Source organism: Falco rusticolus, chromosome 5 (assembly GCF_015220075.1).
Source record: "Falco rusticolus isolate bFalRus1 chromosome 5, bFalRus1.pri, whole genome shotgun sequence".
Taxonomy (NCBI): Eukaryota; Metazoa; Chordata; class Aves; order Falconiformes; family Falconidae; genus Falco; species Falco rusticolus.
Genome location: NC_051191.1, coordinates 78,664,369 through 78,681,012, shown reverse-complemented (window position 1 = coordinate 78,681,012; position 16,644 = coordinate 78,664,369). Strand labels below are relative to the sequence as shown.

Here is a 16,644-nt window from a genome sequence, read left to right as displayed (position 1 = left end):
TTCCTGTTTTTCCTTTTTTCATCATATATAGTTGTCAACCTAGAGACTTGCAACGGCTCCTAGAAAAAGGGAAGAGAAGGGATTCCTCTCTACATAACACAGAAACAACAGTGAAAGTTTGTGCTGATTACAGATGAAATTACTAGACTAAATTAATTTTATCTTTATTCCAGTATAAACCTTGATGAACTCAATATTTAGTTTGCATTCATTTGGGCTACCTTAGGCAAACAGCAGACTTGGGTTCCATGAGGTTGTCTCACTATTGTTACTTGAAGCATGGAATGAAAGATGTTCACAGAGTTTCAAAACCTAAAGTCTCAAACCTTAAGTCTCTGTATTACTGAACTTGATCAGGAATGTGCGAAGGCTCCTTTTATTAGACGTTTTCTATGTGAGGACCTGTGAGAGCACTTGCTACTGCAAGATTAAGATGAAATGGGTCACTTCATGAAATACGCCCTAGAGACAACTGCTTTGGGTGTTCCTCTGAGCTCCTGGATACAAACCACAATATCCTTTGGTCAAGTTACATGCTTTCTGAAACTCCTTCAGAGTAAGTTGAGAAGGTCTATTCTGTATCTCACCATGCTTTATGAAGCATAGAATTTTCATAGCACAGTGGTTGAAAGCAGAGTCACAGAATCGTAGTCATGTCTAAGAGGGACCTTGATGCCTGTAGCCTGTGGTAGGATCCTGTACAACTAAATTTCTGTAGATGTCTACTTCACCTAATCTTAAATCTTGGGAAAATTTTCCCTAATTCCTAAACTAATTTTCTCTAAATGCTGCTCAAATCCATTCATCCCATGCATCTGTGTACAAGTCCTTACCTTGCCATTTTTGCACATCTGAAGACTATTATCCTCTCTCTGCTTAGTCAATATTTCTGCAAAATAAACAAACGCAGCTGATTCAACTTTTCTTCATGGATCATGTCTTCTACACATCTTCCTATTTTCCACCTCTGGGTCACCTCCAGTTGATCTATATCCTTGAAGTATGCTGCTCAGAAGACACAGTTCATTCATCAGTGTAGCCTTCCCAGTGCTGCAAAGAGTGAAAGGATTAGTTCACATACAACGTACCAGTTTATTCAGAGCATGTAACTTTTTTTGCAACTATGTGATATTGCTAAACCATGTTCCACTTTAACTGCTGAACCTTCTTCTGCAGAAAATCTTTCAGACTAACCTAGCCAAGAAGTAAGAAGCCAGTTCATGCAGAACAGAAGAAAGAATTTAAAACGATGAGAAGTCCAGTGCAACAAAGCCAATAAAGATCCATTTAGCAAGGGAGGAGTTAGTGAGAAAGTCTGTTAGTTCCACATCATGCTGGTACCCCCAGACACATATAATGTATCCAATTATACATTTCTGTGGCTTGCCCAATGCCCCTCAGCTTTGTCAAAACAAAAAGTAAACAACAGTTTTCAAATGAGGATTAACTTGGAAATGTGAAACATATGAAGCAAGTGAGCATACACACCTCTGTTACTTATTAATCTAATTTGGTGTCTGCTAAAATGATGACATGTTAGCAGGCTTAGGAATTACAGGAAGACAGTTACCCTGAGAAGCAGAACATATTCCAGGCAGTGACATATAAAAAAGGGGGAAGGAAAAAAGGAGGAGAAACAGGGAATGGAAAACAGGGAAGGCACAGAGATGAAAGCCACTGGTAATCAAAGCTGTGGACAAATATTGTTTTGTGTAATACCAAGTGAGAGACCAATTAAGTGTAGCAATGGCATTTAGTTTCTATGTCAGACCAGATTCAAACCTTGACCTTGGTGCAAAGATTTTATTGCCATTAATTGGTGCTGTGCTGGACACCTTGCCAAATGTATGTCCCAAGAGCATAATCACTCACCAGATGAGTTTCATATCCTTCTCCTGAATCAAAGTTCAAATGCCAGATGACTGAGAACAGGACTGGGCATCAGAAACTCACTGAAGGACATTCCAAGTCTTAAAAAAAGCCCTAGAGACAGAGAGTGGGTTTGGTAGTCCCTCAGAAAGAATGGGCATCTTAGACCTAGGAAGCAGTTGTGTAAATGAGAGAGACTAATTTAAGAAAAAACTTAATGTGCAAAGGTCTGGTAACATACATATACAAAATACTAAAAACTAGTAGTAAATGCATATACTTAACATATACATTTGTAAGAACATGTATAAATCATGTGTAAGATCATGGTCAGCTATAAGATACCCTTCTTTGTATTCTTATTTTCATTTTTCTTCTTTTAGTTCTTTTCCTCTCTCTCTTTTTCAACCACATATACTCTGTATATTTTCCCTGAGGAACATTTTCACTTTTTTTCTTAGGGTTAGATGGGGGCCTTCATCTACAATTGCATGGAGCAACAGTGCCAGACAGTGGCTGGCTGGGATAAATGCAGCTGGATTTTCCCTGTAGTTGTCTTTGGGACCTGTAACAAGCACACTAGTCACCTGTGATTGATCTGAGCAGTACAGAAAGAAGAGAAAGGCACGTAAAGCAGCCTGTCGCGGAGAAACTATCCCTGTTGTCTGCATTCCCCAGAAATTTCACGGGATTCATTCTGACTTTGAACACTGTGCTTGCCCTAGGGAAGACTATGTGAGCTGTGACTGACAGTTTAAAATTCCTTTCCTGTGCTACACTGCTCATACTTCCATTTACAGACCTTTACAGTGGTCATTCTCTCCTCATGCTGTGAGGATTCCTCCTTCTGCTGGGACAGAGCCCCCTGTCTGTAAGGCCCTACTAGCCATAGTAGCCCAGATCAGACTAACAGCACAGTGTCCCTTGTGGCACAGTATGGGTGCCGTGCAGTCTGGAATAAAATAAGACCGATGCCTTGGCCAGTGAATCTCGTTCCTGTTATCTCCTTTTTTTAAGAGACTGACACCCAAGTAACGGCACACCCAGCAGTAACCTCCTGTTGACTAAGCTGTCAGGCAAACCTGAAGATCACTTGGGTTCTCCACCTTCGGTGCAGGAAACGCCTCTTCAGTTGGAGTGGGGGTAAATGCATTTGTGATGGATTCTGAAAGCTGAAGAAGTCCAAAAGGCTTTTGAAATATTTAACCACAGGAGCCATTTTATCAAAAGGCTGTGGGGAAGTATGGGCACCAGGCAGCAGTGTGGTATAGATGACCTGTCCTTCTGTGGGTTTAGGGGAGTGAATGTTAAGCTTTGTCAGCAGAAGATCAATGGGTGGAAAAATTACTTACTGAATTTTCAATCAACTGTATCACCTGCCACGACAATTATTTTGGATGAGTAATGAATTATGATCGTGCACTAGAACAGCATTCAGCAAATGGTTTCAGCTCACATCTGCCAATGGTTCTGTATTTATGAATATTACCTTATTTTCAGGAAGTCTTTTAGCATTACGAAGGTGATATTTATTTAAATTAGTTCAACGAGCTTCACACATTTTGCCTATAAAATTAAGTATGTGAATTTCTGAATGCTAATGTGAGAATTAGCTATTTTAATATTCTACAGTTGTTTTTTTCTTAAATCACAGAATTAAGCTTCATGAAATCATCTTACCCTCAGCCTAAGCTTTCAGCAATAGTTAAATTAATATTCGAAGGAAAGAAAATCTATCTTTTTTTTTCCCCAGCCCAGCATCTTCAAATCAATTAGCTGAAGATAACAGTGGAGTAAGGGTCAAAAGTACAAAAAGATTTTGCCCTTTAAACCATGGCATCTCCAAGCTAGTTTAGACACAATCTAGTTTAGTTTCTGTTGTTAAAAACAACTTCTTGGCTTTGCATGGGAAGATGAGGAATACTCACTAGCTCAAAGAAGCAAGGAGGACGCACTAGGCTGGTGGAGCACAGGGTTATGGAAGAGACGGCGGCAATCAGTCCTGCTTCCATGGGTCTTGCGAGAAAAAAGGCAAATGAACGCGTATTAAGTGATCTTTAGAGAAGAATCCTAACAACTAAGAGTTGTGTTGCTGAGCCCCTTCATTAACTTCCCTGGCTGGCCAGGGTCTAGTCTCTGTACGCAGACGGCGCCCCCCCGCCGGCTGCCAGACCCACGCTGGGGTTTGCTCCCGGGTGGGGGGCACTGCAGAGCCAAGCGGGCCCCCACGGGATGCACCCGGGATTTGCGCTCCTGGAGCCAGCGGCCGCGGCGGGAGTCGGCCTGCAGGGCCCGGGGTGCAGGGCAGAGCCCGGGGCTCGGGATGAGCCCATCACAGCAGGAACGGGGAGCCCCCGCTGCACCCTCCGCCGCCACCAGCCCCCGCAGCTCTCGCCCAGCCGCCCGGGCCCTCCTCGCCCCGGCCCGGCCCGCCCCGGCAGCGCCGCCGCCTGCCGCCCCTGGGTGGCGGTGTTACCCTGCGGGACGCGGCCGCGCCCGGCGCCGGGGCAGAGCCGGCCCCGCTCTCCGCGGCAAGGGCGCCGCGCCGGCGTTTGCGGGGCCTGGGGCAGAGGCTCCTCGCGGCTGCCCGCTGCCGCCGCCTCGGCCCTGCCGCCGCCCGCCGCGCCGGAGGGAAGGCCTTCGCGCCGCCCGCCTCCGCCCCGCCGCGGGCAGCGTCCGCTCCGCGACCCGCGGGCTCTCGGGGGGGACTTCGCCTTCCACAGGCTTCAAAGACCGGAAAAATAGGGGGCAAGGGCGGCAGGGGTGGGGATGTGGGGGGGTGCTGCATCTTGAATGCCCTCTGGATGTCGGTCGAAGAGTTTTGAAGGCAGCTCCGCGTAAAGTTTTGAGGCTCTTGGAGAAATGATTTTGCAAAAGGGAAACATGGCCTGTCTAAGAATCCCTAATAAAACAGTGGGGATGGGGAAAAAACCCCAAAACTATTAGATCGGGGAGGGGGGGGGCGGGAAAGAATAAAGGGCATTTAAATACAAGGGAAAGAGTGTGAAAGGAAGACTCAGCATTTTAAAAGGACAAATTGTTCATAGTTAAATATCAGGGAAAATGTAGCAGAAGCGGTCTGGAGGGCTGGGTGCCTGCAAGAGCCGGAGCATTGGTTATTAAAGAATAAAACGTGAGGAATGCGGGGGGAAAGGCAGAGCGAAACCGATCAGCAGGGTGAGATAGCGGAGGGCGGCGGTGGGGTGGGCAGCACGGGGGGCCCGGCGTGAGCCTCCCCACAGCAGGGCCCTGCTCTGTCCCGCTTGGCTCCCGCTGGCCCTTCCCAGGGACCGGCTTGGGATCCCCGCGCAGAGCCCCCAGGACACCCCGTTTCCGAGAGCAGGGTGGGTGATGGCAAGGTGCGGGCAGCGCTGCCTGTGGGAATCATCTAAAAATGACCTGCGATTTCACACTGCATCTCTCCAACCACGGCAGCCTGGCTGGGCTTTCAAAAATCCTTTGTGCTCTCCGTCAGGATAGATACTTTACGATGAAGTTCTGTGTTCAGCCTCTTTTGCTTGCTTGTCACTGCCTGCTTTCCTTTCAGCCTTCACTGGTGTGTGTTTAGCCGATTCTCTTTGAGAGACGCCTGGAGCTATCTGTGCTTACTGTTACTACATGTATATAAATGTATGTATAGAAGTGGGCATAGGTGCATGGGTTTATCCATATCTATATAATTTACCACAGCCCACAAACGTGTATTTGAGTGTTATTTAAGCGTGCATATGCATGTAGATATATGCCTTCAGACAGGCACACATTGTGTAGTAGACTGGAATAGATAATTCCACAGAACACAGGAATAAACTGAGCAGCTCAGAGATCAGTGAGGAAGAAAGAAAAGACAGACGAAAGAAAGACAGACAGAAAGAAAAGGAAGCCTTGCATGACTGTTAGTGTCTGAACATGAAGTGAGGTTTTGTCTTGCCAGTTAATCTCCCTAGGAGCAGCAAACTGAGTATCCTAAACTCGTGTTAAAAGCCAAGTATATGTGTTTCTTAAAGGAGGAAGAATGTTTTCTTACTGTGGAGTGGAAATGAATTCAAATCCAGTGACAGGCGCTTGTGTACAGCAGGTTCGGATGGCCAAAGAGAAATAGCCTTGACACACACAGACACATCGCCTTTTAGCCTACGGAGCTGTAAGCAAACGGGGGTTAACGCCTGCCTCTTTTTGATTAGAAAGCAAAAAGAAAAAAAGAAAAAAAAAGTTTTAACAATCTCTTTTGCGAAGTCCGTACATTGCAATTCCAGCCGCGTTACCATACTAGAGGAAATGAAAAAATGCTTCGGTTTCAGAGGACGAGTCCTTTATTTCCCTTACTGGATACGTTTCTTGTGTTTTTCCCAACACTCCGGCTTAAGGACATGCCTTCTGAAACACAAACACACGCATAACTCACACATGCACATGCACACAGACAGATAAGATATGTATTAGATCCTGACACATCGGGGTGGGGGGAAGAGCAGGAGAGAGAGAGAGAGAGAGGGAGAGGAAGAGGGGGAGAGAGAGAGATCCTCCTACCTGGAGCCATAGATTGCAAGATACGTAGTGCTACCTGGGGAAGTCAGAACAAGTAAAAACACATTGAACTTCAGGGCTCTATGAGGCAGTTGATCAAGATCAGTGCTTGCTCATTTTTTCCCTCAGACTGTCTGTCTTGGGCTTTTGTTTTACCGTTTTGAGCAGCTCTTTCTATTTTTTGCTCCCTCTCTAGTTTTAATATTGGAGCCGGTTTCGGTCACTATGGCTCTGGGAAGAGCTGCTTGTCTGCACGGTGTGGATTTTTTACAGTTCGGCCGGCTTTGCTCCTGGGTAGCTTCAGCAATGCTCTTGACTGGGATTTAATCGACAAGATCAGTTCGACTTTTTGTGCAATTTTTTATGGCTCAGTCCATTCTCTAGATCATGCACAGAAACTTTCGGAAGTGGATTTTCTACGTGTTTCTATGCTTTGGAGTCATCTATGTCAAATTAGGGTAAGTCCTTGTGCACGACAAATCTCCTTGGCTTTTGGGTCACGCTATTACAGAGTTGCGAACAAAATGTCGCAAAGGAAAAAAAAAAACAAACAACCAACCCAAGAAGAAGAAGGAGGAAAAAAAAAAGGTGACGATTTCTCTCTCTCTCCCCACCCCGCTCCCTTGGGTGTCCCAGCGGTGGCAGTCCCCCGAAGCACCCCCGTGTTTCTTCCAGGTCCCGGGGCAGCGCGGCGGGCGATGCCCGGCTGCGGGGCTGCCCAGCGACGAGGCGCTCCGGCAGCGCTGAGCCTGGAGGGAGTCGGTCGCGGGTGGTGACGGATCCTTTTATTTTGTACTGTTTAAGCGAACTTAAATATTATCTCTGGCGTACAGAACCCTCAGCGGAAAAAAAAAAAAAAACCAACCAAAAAAACCCACAACAAAAAACACCAACCAAAAAGCAAAAAAAACCAAAAAACAAACCAGCCTGACAGAGAGCTGCTGCTGCTGGGACAATAGAGCAGAGCTGAAGTATTAAAAGGCGAAAGGGGCGGGAGGAGGGGAATCCCTGCTCTGAACCTGCACTCAGGGATTTGTTTTATGCAGGCCTAGACACAATTTGCGTTTCTATCCATCACACGGACGTGTTGAAATTAACTTGACAACTGGTCCGGCTGCCTCCGCGCTGAAGGGCCGGCGAGCCGAGCGGGCTCCGCCGGAGGGAGCGGCTGGGGCCCGCGGGCCGGCTGGCAGCGGGGGCTCCCGGGCAGCCCGCTGTTTGCTCCTCGGTATTTGATCACCGCGATGGAGATCGCTCTGTTATTTTAGTTGCCAAGTTTCTCCCTCTGCCTCTCCCCCCCCGTACCTGTATGCCCTTATTAATATTGCTCGTCGCAGTAGGCTGACTTGAGTTGAATTTCCACATTCCTGAGCCCCAGCCGAGTCCTTACCTGTCGAGCTACAAACTCTTTAAAGATCCTCTCTTTGCATAGCTGCGGGATTTTTTTTTTTTAATGATCAAGAATGCATAAGGTGAGTTGCAATCCAAAAACGCTCGCTTCCCATCTTGGAAATCAATAGGGGGAAGAGAGGGGGAGCCAAAGGGCAGCCCCCAAAGGCGGGATTGCGGGGGCAGTTCCTCGGAGGGACGGGCAGGCCGGCCGGCAGCACGGAGCAGCGGCCCGGCCCGGCCCGGAGCGGGAGGGCAGCGGCGCAGCCACAAGCGGGGAGCTGCCTGGCCCTGCCCGCCAGGCCGCCGGGACCTGCTGGGGGTGGCAGCCCGCCTGCCCCGCCGCCGCCGCGGGCTCTGCTCCGGACACGGTGCGCGGCGGGGAGAGCCCCGGCCCCGCTGCCAGCAGCCCGGGCAGTGGCGGAGAGGAGGGGGCTGGCGGGGGAAGGTAGGGAATCTGCCACGGGGAGCACGCCAGAACGGAGGATTAATGTTACACCGGGGTGGTGGTGAAATTAAATCGTGCTCCTCGGGGGTGAGAAGGGAAGCGGCGCTGCCCAAGCAGGGTCGGTGACCCGCCCCGGGAGCTCCCCCAGCTGCGGGCAGCAAGGGCAGGGCTGCCTCCTTTGCAGGGCGCCGCCGAAAGCCAGGGGCTGCCTCCCGGAGGGTCCCCAGCAAATCGCTCGGCGGGCACCAGCCGGATTGCACCCCTCTGTGTGTTTACTTACTCATTTATTTTCGGCGCGGCTCTCGGCCCGCCCCCACAGCCGCAGGTGCCGCCACAGGGGCCGGCGGAGTGCGGCGCTGCCCCGCCGGAGACCCGCGGAGGATGCGCGGGCGCGGAGGGGGCGCGGGAGACGCCCCCACACTGCCCCCTGCCCTGCCCCGCCCCCGGTGAGAAGCCCGCGCCCACCCCTGCCCTGGCAGACACCCATGCCCGGGGGTCACCCCAAATCCTGCCTGCTGGAGGCAGGAGGGTGTTTCGGTGCCCTAACCTCTGCGGGGCTAAATACCTGCGCCGCCCTTTGTCGTAGCTGTGGTCGACAGCGATGGGCTCTGTCGTCCTCCCGGCTCAGTCTGGCAGGGGTTTGGATGAGAAGTGAGTTTGGTGAGGCTGTGTATCCATAAATGAAGCGATGACGGGGGCACCCCATCTGCTTCAGTAGCTGGAGGACTTGGTACAACGCATCCCTCGCAGAGAGGCAGGCGAGCTCAAAAAAAATCTTTGTAAAGTAAGGGTAATGATATTGCTGTTCTCTTTCACTGCGGTTTTATTTTTAAAGGGAACGGAAGATTGGGCACATGTTGCAGCCTGGAAAGCAGATCTCTTTTCGAAATTGATTTTGTGGCTATTTTAGAAGGGGATTCAGAGCAAAAATCACAAGAATGCTGTTGGACTGAGCCTGGAAGTAAAACTGAGTGGACAGCAGGAACAGTAAAAGCCCTTACAGAAACCCTATCAGATCCATCACCGTGCCTGTAAGGTGATGAGGATACTTCACTTTCTCTGAACAATAGGAGATAAATTTGCTCTGAGATCCAGGGCTACTTCTAGGTTAGGCATGTGGGATGCAATTATTTCCTCTTTCATCAGCCACTGGAACTACCATTTTGTTGAAACCATATCCTCTGAGTGTAATGATACCTTTTCCAGTGAGCTTTTTGCATAGAAAAGGCGGAGGGTGGGGGGTGGAGGAGATGAAGTCAGATAAAACGTAGTTTGTCTTCCAGTGCATTAGGTTTATTTTGCAGCCTGAAGGAGAGAGCCATTGTGTCAGCTGTAGCAAAGAGGTTAGACTTGGCAGACTTTTTTTTCTCTCCCCTTTGCTGCGGAGCACGTGTTCACGTCTTAATAAAACGTGCTAAAAGCTCCACTTGCAGTGGCAAACATGAGACAGAGGGGCGAGAAAATAACGCAATACATTAAGTATTCACCCGGCTGTTGAACGGGGCGAGGGGTGTCCCATGGGGTGACACGTAAAGAAGCCGCTATGTCCAGTTAGGAGGAGAGAGCAAGATCCCGCTCAGGTAGTCCTTCCTCTCAGGGAATTCCCGTTGTTCCCATTTCTATTCCCTATCCTCGAGTTTGCTGGAGAGAGAGAGGCGTGAGGTGAAGCATCCCTTGATATTTCTGTCGATGACGTTTTCATTCAGGCAGCGAAGCGTAACCCGTCTGCAACCTGCTTACTCTCTGTATCCTCTCGCGAAAATAGATCACACCAAATATTGACCTCGGCTAGCAGCGGGATTAAAACAGAAATATTTCCTGCGAAGATTGCAGAGCACTCGGCTCCAGTTTAATTAATAAATACGTCGGAAGTTAAAAACCACAGCTGTACCACAGATGCAAGTGACAGCGGATGCGCTGGGGATGAGTGATGTGACCTTGGAAAAGACGGAGCCGAGGGCAGTGCTCGGATGAGGGCTCTTGGGGCAAACCCCACCCTTTTCTTCTCTGTCTTCTCTGGAGGGAATGAAGGGGGACAGCCGGGCAGCGCTACGGGGAGCGGGAGGACCCCCTTCCCCCGCGGGGCGGAGGTCAGGGTGCGGTTGGTGGGATGCAGGTGGTGAGAGCCGGCGCTGCCCAAGGGAGCAACGGAAGGCGCCGGCACCCCTTCGGGGGGCGGCGGGGATGTTTCCCCCGGCCCCGTGTGGCAAAGCCGAGCGGAGCCAGGGGCACACAAGGCTGTGGGCGCCGGACCCCCCGGCCCACCCTGGCGAGGCCGGAGCACGCCATTCCCTCTCGCGACTCCCAGGGACGCGGCGGCAGGGAACGGGCCAGCCAGCCCCGCTCTCCGCCCCTACGGCGAGGTTCGCCTTGTCCTTGTGGCGTTTACAGCACACGCCAACGAAATCCCGCTCCCCTCGTCCATCCCCGGGGCTGTCCGGCCGCGGGGAGCCCCGGCGCCCGGCCCAGCCCGGCCCGCCCCCCCGGCCCCGCGGCAGGCAGCGGCTGGGGCGCAGCCTCGACGGCGGGCACCACGTGGCAGCGTCGGGAGCCCCGGCGAGGCCGCGGGGGCCCCGGGAGGAGACCGGCAGGATTTACGCTCTGACCCCCGGACAGTGCGGCTACGGCACCGGGGCTGCCCGGCACGGTCCCCTCGGCGGGACGCTGCGCTCCCCGGCCCCTCCACGGGCATCCTTCGTTGTGCCGCTGCCGCCGCCTCTCCTCGCCCTCCCCGCCAGCCGGACATCCGCTCATTTTAAGAGACTCATCATTGCCCCCCTTTCTCTCCCTTGGGACGAGACTTGCAGCTCGGTGAGATACAAGAAATACTCGGTTCCGACCAGAAAGGAGTCCGGTGTGCTGCCTACCGGGCGTTACCTTCCGAGCTCTTACCGGCTTCCGACGGGCTCTTGCACCGGACACTCTCCAGGTTTGGGGTAAGAAGGAAACCGCAGCAGACAGTTAGAAGAAGGAAAGAAAGAAAGAGGAAAAAAAAAGAAAAAGAAAAAGGAAATACTTCATTCATGCTTGCTCTGGTTCATCTGCCCGACTATGGTGTCAGCAACCATTTCAGTGCCGTTGTGCCTCTGTTTTGTCCAAAATACACGTGTTTGTGGAAGAAGGAACGACAGATGTTGAAATGTCCGTATTAGGTGTTACCAACAGTACCCTCGCCTCCAGTGCCACACCATTTTATTGAAGGGAATATACTCGGCTTCAATCAACAAAACAAGTGCGCTTCTCGGTACCCCCGGCTGACATACATATAGAAACCATTTGGATGGAATTTAGCAGGTTATTCTTATCATCATCATCATCACTATTAATTTTCCGACGTAATAACCGGCCCGTGGTTTTAGAATAAAATTTAACTTTCCGAAAAGAAACGGCACGATTTGGTTTCTTTTATACAAGTTGCCTTCCCCTACACAGCTAAGCTGTGGATAAAACCAGCTTCGACCCGAAAATTCTGGAGATTGCTAAACCGTCTTCGTTTCAGCTGGGCTGGGTCAAATTCTGCCCGCACCAGTTCGAAGGTTTCCAGCACCAGCATTCACATTGCATTTTTACAAATGACTTTATTATTATTATTATTTCTTTCCCCCAGGCACATCTTTAAAAGCAGATGCACATTTAAAAATATATCCGAAGCCGAACAAATGCTAGAAATAAAACATCAAAAGTGGCTACCCGTTCTCCCAGTTCACGTTCAGCACAGCTGCCCCAACCACAGCCTGCATGCCTGAGAGGAAGAACGGGCATTACAGGAGATACACATCTATGTGTCTATATATATGTATACATACGCACACGCACACTTGAAGAAGTATAAATACGACGGTTTTAGAATCTTACATAATTATAAATAAGACGATTCTGGGATGTAAATAATCGTTGAAAGGCTGAAGCTTCTGTGTCTTGTTAACCGAGATCAGCGTTTCTCAAAAGGACGTTGACTGTCCCAGCGTCTGTACTGAACCTGTAGATGAAAGTGGTTAAATGAAACCAAATCCCGAAAAGATTTTTATCGCATATTGGGTGGCAGACAACGTTTTTACACCAGATCTGCAATTCCTATTCTGTCTGAAGGAATATTTCGTTGTGTCACGGAGGCAGCAGCACCCATGTACTGGGACTGGTTAGCTGGAGGAGGTGTTCCCAGGGTTTTTGGTAGAGCTCTTGGCCAAGAAAACTCCTTGAGTCATTAGTCGATTAACCTGAGACGAACATTTAGAAATCCTACGGACCGAGGAGCCTTCGGAGCCTGGTTTTTGCTCATTTCGGCTGCATTTGTGTTAAATTATCTGCGGTGCACGTTTCGCTTTCGGGGTTCATTTTCAAACCCTAGCCCCGGCATCCGCAGCCCACGTCTTTCCACCATCTCTCCCACCACTAAAACTTCTTTTTTTCTCCCTCCGAAAAAAAAAAAAAAAAAAAAAAAAAAGGACAAAAGCGCACGAGGCAAAGAGGAAGAGCGACCGTCTCCTGCACAGTTGGGGCTACGCGAGGCGAAGGGCTCCCGCCCGCCGGAGCGGGACGGGTCGAGCATCCCTTCCCCCGGGGCGCGCCTCCGAGGGGCCGGAGGAGAAAAGGCAGGGAGAGGCAACTAACCTGCCGGGAAACGCCTCTTCGGGCTGGCATCTTCTCAGGAAGGAGAGAGGGAGAGTGAAGAGAGGAGACGACAGCTCTTCCTGCCGGAGAGGCGAGAGGTGCGGGGCCAGGGCGCCCTCCGCTCGCCCCCTACCCCGGCTGCTTCACACCAGTCCTCTCCCTCCCCTTCCCTCACGCGAAATTCAATCTCGCCAGGAAGCTACGCGTGTACATGTCTTTATTTCTCACTCAGGCGGGCTACTACAACAGATACGCTTTTTTTTTTTTTTTTTTTTTGGATAGGTTCCCCTGAAACCGGAGCTTAATTTTCAACACCGGGGACAACGACAGCCAAACCCCTGCGAGGCTAGAGGGCCGGTGGAACCCTTCAGGGGAACTGGGACAACCGCCCATAATAAAGCAATTAACCGAGAGCGGAGCTGGGAGCTGCCAGCTCCTTCAGGATCTCTCCCGGCGAGCTGAGAGGGTGCCACGGCTCGCCGAGCGGAGGGGGGGCTGTCACAACGCCCCGCGGAGCCAGGCGTGCGGAGAGGGCTCCGCCAGGGCGCACGGATTCATTGCATCCCGGGCTAGATCAGTGTCTCTCCATTGTCATCCTCCCCTTTAAAAAGAAAGAAAGAAAAAAAAAAACCAACAAAAAACCACGAGAGAGAGAAAGAGAGAGAGGGAGAGGGAGAGGGAAAGAAAAAAAGTAGGCGGATTGCAATGACTGACTGCCCAATGGCAGCCCCGAGTCTCAGGAGAGTTACAGAGAGAGGGAGAGAGAGAGAGAGAGAGGCACTTTCTGCCATCCAAATCCCTTAAACCATCCTCATTCCAACACGAGAACCCACTGTAACAACTTCCAACCACTGAGACATGACAGGCAGGAGCCCAGAGGCAGCAGCAGCAGCGAGAGCAGCAGCAGCAGCATATACTCTGCACAGGGAGCAGCATTAGCACCAGGGGAATACTAGACACAACAATACAAACAAACAAACAAACAAACAGACAAAGCCCCCCCAAGCCCAAGGGACTGGATTCCAACTCAGATTCAAGCCACAGCTGACACCAAAAAGGGTGGGGAATTACGACCAGGGGGGGCCAGAAAGGAATAACCAAGGAAGCGAACTCCAAGAGTGTAAACGGGATTCAGCCATGATCCTTTTTTCATCTCGCAGTGTGTTACTCTCAGTGTATTACCCTCAGATTTTCCTCATCCTTACCAGTGGGAGTTACCTGTAAGTGATCCAGATTTTTTTTTTTTCTCTTCTCAAAATACTGTTTGAAATGACCCCGCTAGCAGCTACCTAGGGGCAATGCGCAAAGCAGAGGGAGCCGGGAGAAGCCAGCACGGGCGGCAGCTCCATGCAGTGCGTGGTGGTGAGGATGGTGGTGGCGGTGGTGGCGGCGGCGGCGGAGGTGCTGTGCCGGTGGCGGTGCCGGCGCCGCCGGTCGGACTTTGCCGGGGGAAGGTGCACACCGCCAGGTAACTCCCGGGGTTGCCCCGCCGGCGAGGCCGGGGCCCGGCGTGCCCGCAGCGGGGGCGGCGCACCTTGGAGGGCGGCGGGGCAACGGGGCACTGAGCGGCCGGCGTCTCCCCTGGGGACTCCGACCCCGACTCCTCCTCCCGCCAGACCGGAGATGGGCATCGCTTCGCGCTCGCCGGGGGAAGCGTGTTTCTGCGCGGAGATCCCGAGGAGCTCGGGGGTGCTGCAGCCGGCGGCGAGCGCCTCAGCCCCGCAGCCCGGGGAAGAGCCCCCGGCCGCGGAGGCGCTTGCTAGCCGGCTGCCTTTGCTCCGGAGGGATCTCCAGTCCCGCGGTTAGAGCTGGCTCCAGGACCTTTTCCTTGTGAGGAAGGGGGTGGAGGTAGGGGTGGGGGAAATGAGAGTCGGTGGGTGGGACTGCAAGGAGTTTCGGTCTCTTTTTTTTAATATCTATATCTGTATCTAACGTTGCGGTGGATAAGTAGCGGCTGGGCTAGTCCGTGCGGGCTGCGGAGAGAGTGTCCGCCGTCGTGCTCCTGCAGGTCCCCCGGCAGGTCTCTGTCCCCGCCGGGCGCCGCGCTAGGGTGGCGGGGGTGGCGGGCCGGGGTCCCCGCGCCGGCCAGCCATGGTGCCGAGGGGAGCCGGGCTCGGCCGAGGCCGCCAGCCGGAGCCCGGAGGGGCTGCCGGGGAACTGTCAAGGGCTTCTGCGCTCCGGGCGAGACCTGACCAGGCTGTGGGGCAGCCGTGGGGCGAGGAGGGCGCTGGGGGCGGCCGGTCCCCCGGACGGTGGAGCCGGCTTAATGCAGGGACCCTTCTCCCTCCCTCGAGCATCTCCCCACGCCGGAGCCCGGCGTGCCCCGCCGCGCCGGCGCTCGGGGATCGGTCCCGGGGAGACTCCGGGGAGCGCAGCGGGGGTCCGGGTCCGGCCCGGGGGCCCGGCGGAGGGGCTCCCCTCGGCTCGGGCGAGCTGGGGTCGGTGATGTGGAAAACCCGCCTCGGTGTTCCCGGCCTCACATTCACCTCGGCTGCCGGGTCCGGGCGGATTTCCCTTCTCTCCCACCCCCGCACCGAGCTCAGAGTTTTTTGCACCCCAGCGGGTGCAAAATTTGAGCTCCTGCCCCTGAACTGGATGTGCATCTATATATACGAATCTTTTCTTTTTTCCCTTTCTCTATGCATGCACAGGAACACATGCACATAGACAAGCACGTGTGCGTGTGTTCCTCCGTGTGTGCGTGTGCGTATTTTCTGTGGGCTACGGATAAATATAATCCACCACTATGGAAGAAAAGTAGGAATAAACACACCCATAAAAAGAAACTAAACGCCTATTTCTACATTCTTAATTCTTAATGAAATGCACATGCCTTGCCTACCGATTTTTAAAGGCGCTTGATTTATGGAAGCACGTTAGGTTTAATTCAGCCAGAGCCGCCCGTTTCTATTCACGGGCGGGATATGTCTGCTGGTAGGTGACCAATAGCTTGTAAAAAAAATTGCAGGGCTATCTTTTTTTTTTAAGCAGGAGGAAGAAGTCGTAATAAATAAATAAATACACCCTTATAATATAAGCGTAGCCATATTTTTCTCAAAACCGTAGGAAATTACTATCCTACAAAGTTTTCCTTCTATAAATAGTTCAAATCTTAAAACAAAAGTTTTAAACCGCACACCAGATGCTGGGATGCTAGTGGTTTCCCTTGCTGTGTGACATAATTATAAGGTCCGAAAGCAAAAGCTATAGAAGTATAATAATAATACTAAGGCGACTGCTGAGGGGAAATACAAGGGAAGCAATGCCTGCTTTATTTAGAGCGAACTGCTTGGGGATCTTTTGAGCGCTGCTCCGCGACAATGAGAAGTTGTTGCGGGTAAATAATGCTCCCTCGCCTTTCCCTGTGCCATCCCCGGTTCATCCCCTCAGCGGCAGGTCACTCGGAGCTGGACCCGCGGAGCCGGAGCCGGGTTGGCTATTGCAGCCCAGCAGAGCAGAAGGGAAAGGGATCAGAGGTGAAACCCAACAAAGCGGAGCCCCCAGGCAACGCGCACCTCCCTCCATCCATCACTCCAGAGGGACGGAGCCGGTTGCCTCCCCGGGAGACAGCAGCGCACCCGGGGCCGGCGGGCAGAGGCTGGCCGGCCCTCTCCCCGCTCTGCCTCCGTGCCACCCGCGGCCCCAGCCCCCGGCCCAGCCCCCGGCCCAGCCTCCGGCCGGGCTCGCCCATCTCGGCCGTGTCCTGCCCCTGCCGCCCCCCTGCCGTGGCCCCCCGGGCGCGGGAGCAGCGGCGGGGACAGCCGGGCACGCTGCGATGCTTCGCCTCGCTCCCGTTGGAA

The 16,644-nt window shown here is 52.4% G+C and overlaps 1 protein-coding gene across 1 annotated transcript in view; it reads left to right on the top strand.

Moving 5' to 3' along the window:
• Window positions 1-6,769: 6,769 nt before the first annotated feature.
• The window catches only part of WNT7B (Wnt family member 7B), a 96,152-nt gene continuing 86,277 nt past the window's right edge, over window positions 6,770-16,644 (top strand). The window contains exon 1 of the mRNA XM_037390431.1: window positions 6,770-6,854. Within this exon, the coding sequence (XP_037246328.1) occupies window positions 6,784-6,854 (71 nt within the window). The 5' untranslated portion in view covers window positions 6,770-6,783. The remainder of the gene's footprint in view (window positions 6,855-16,644) is intronic.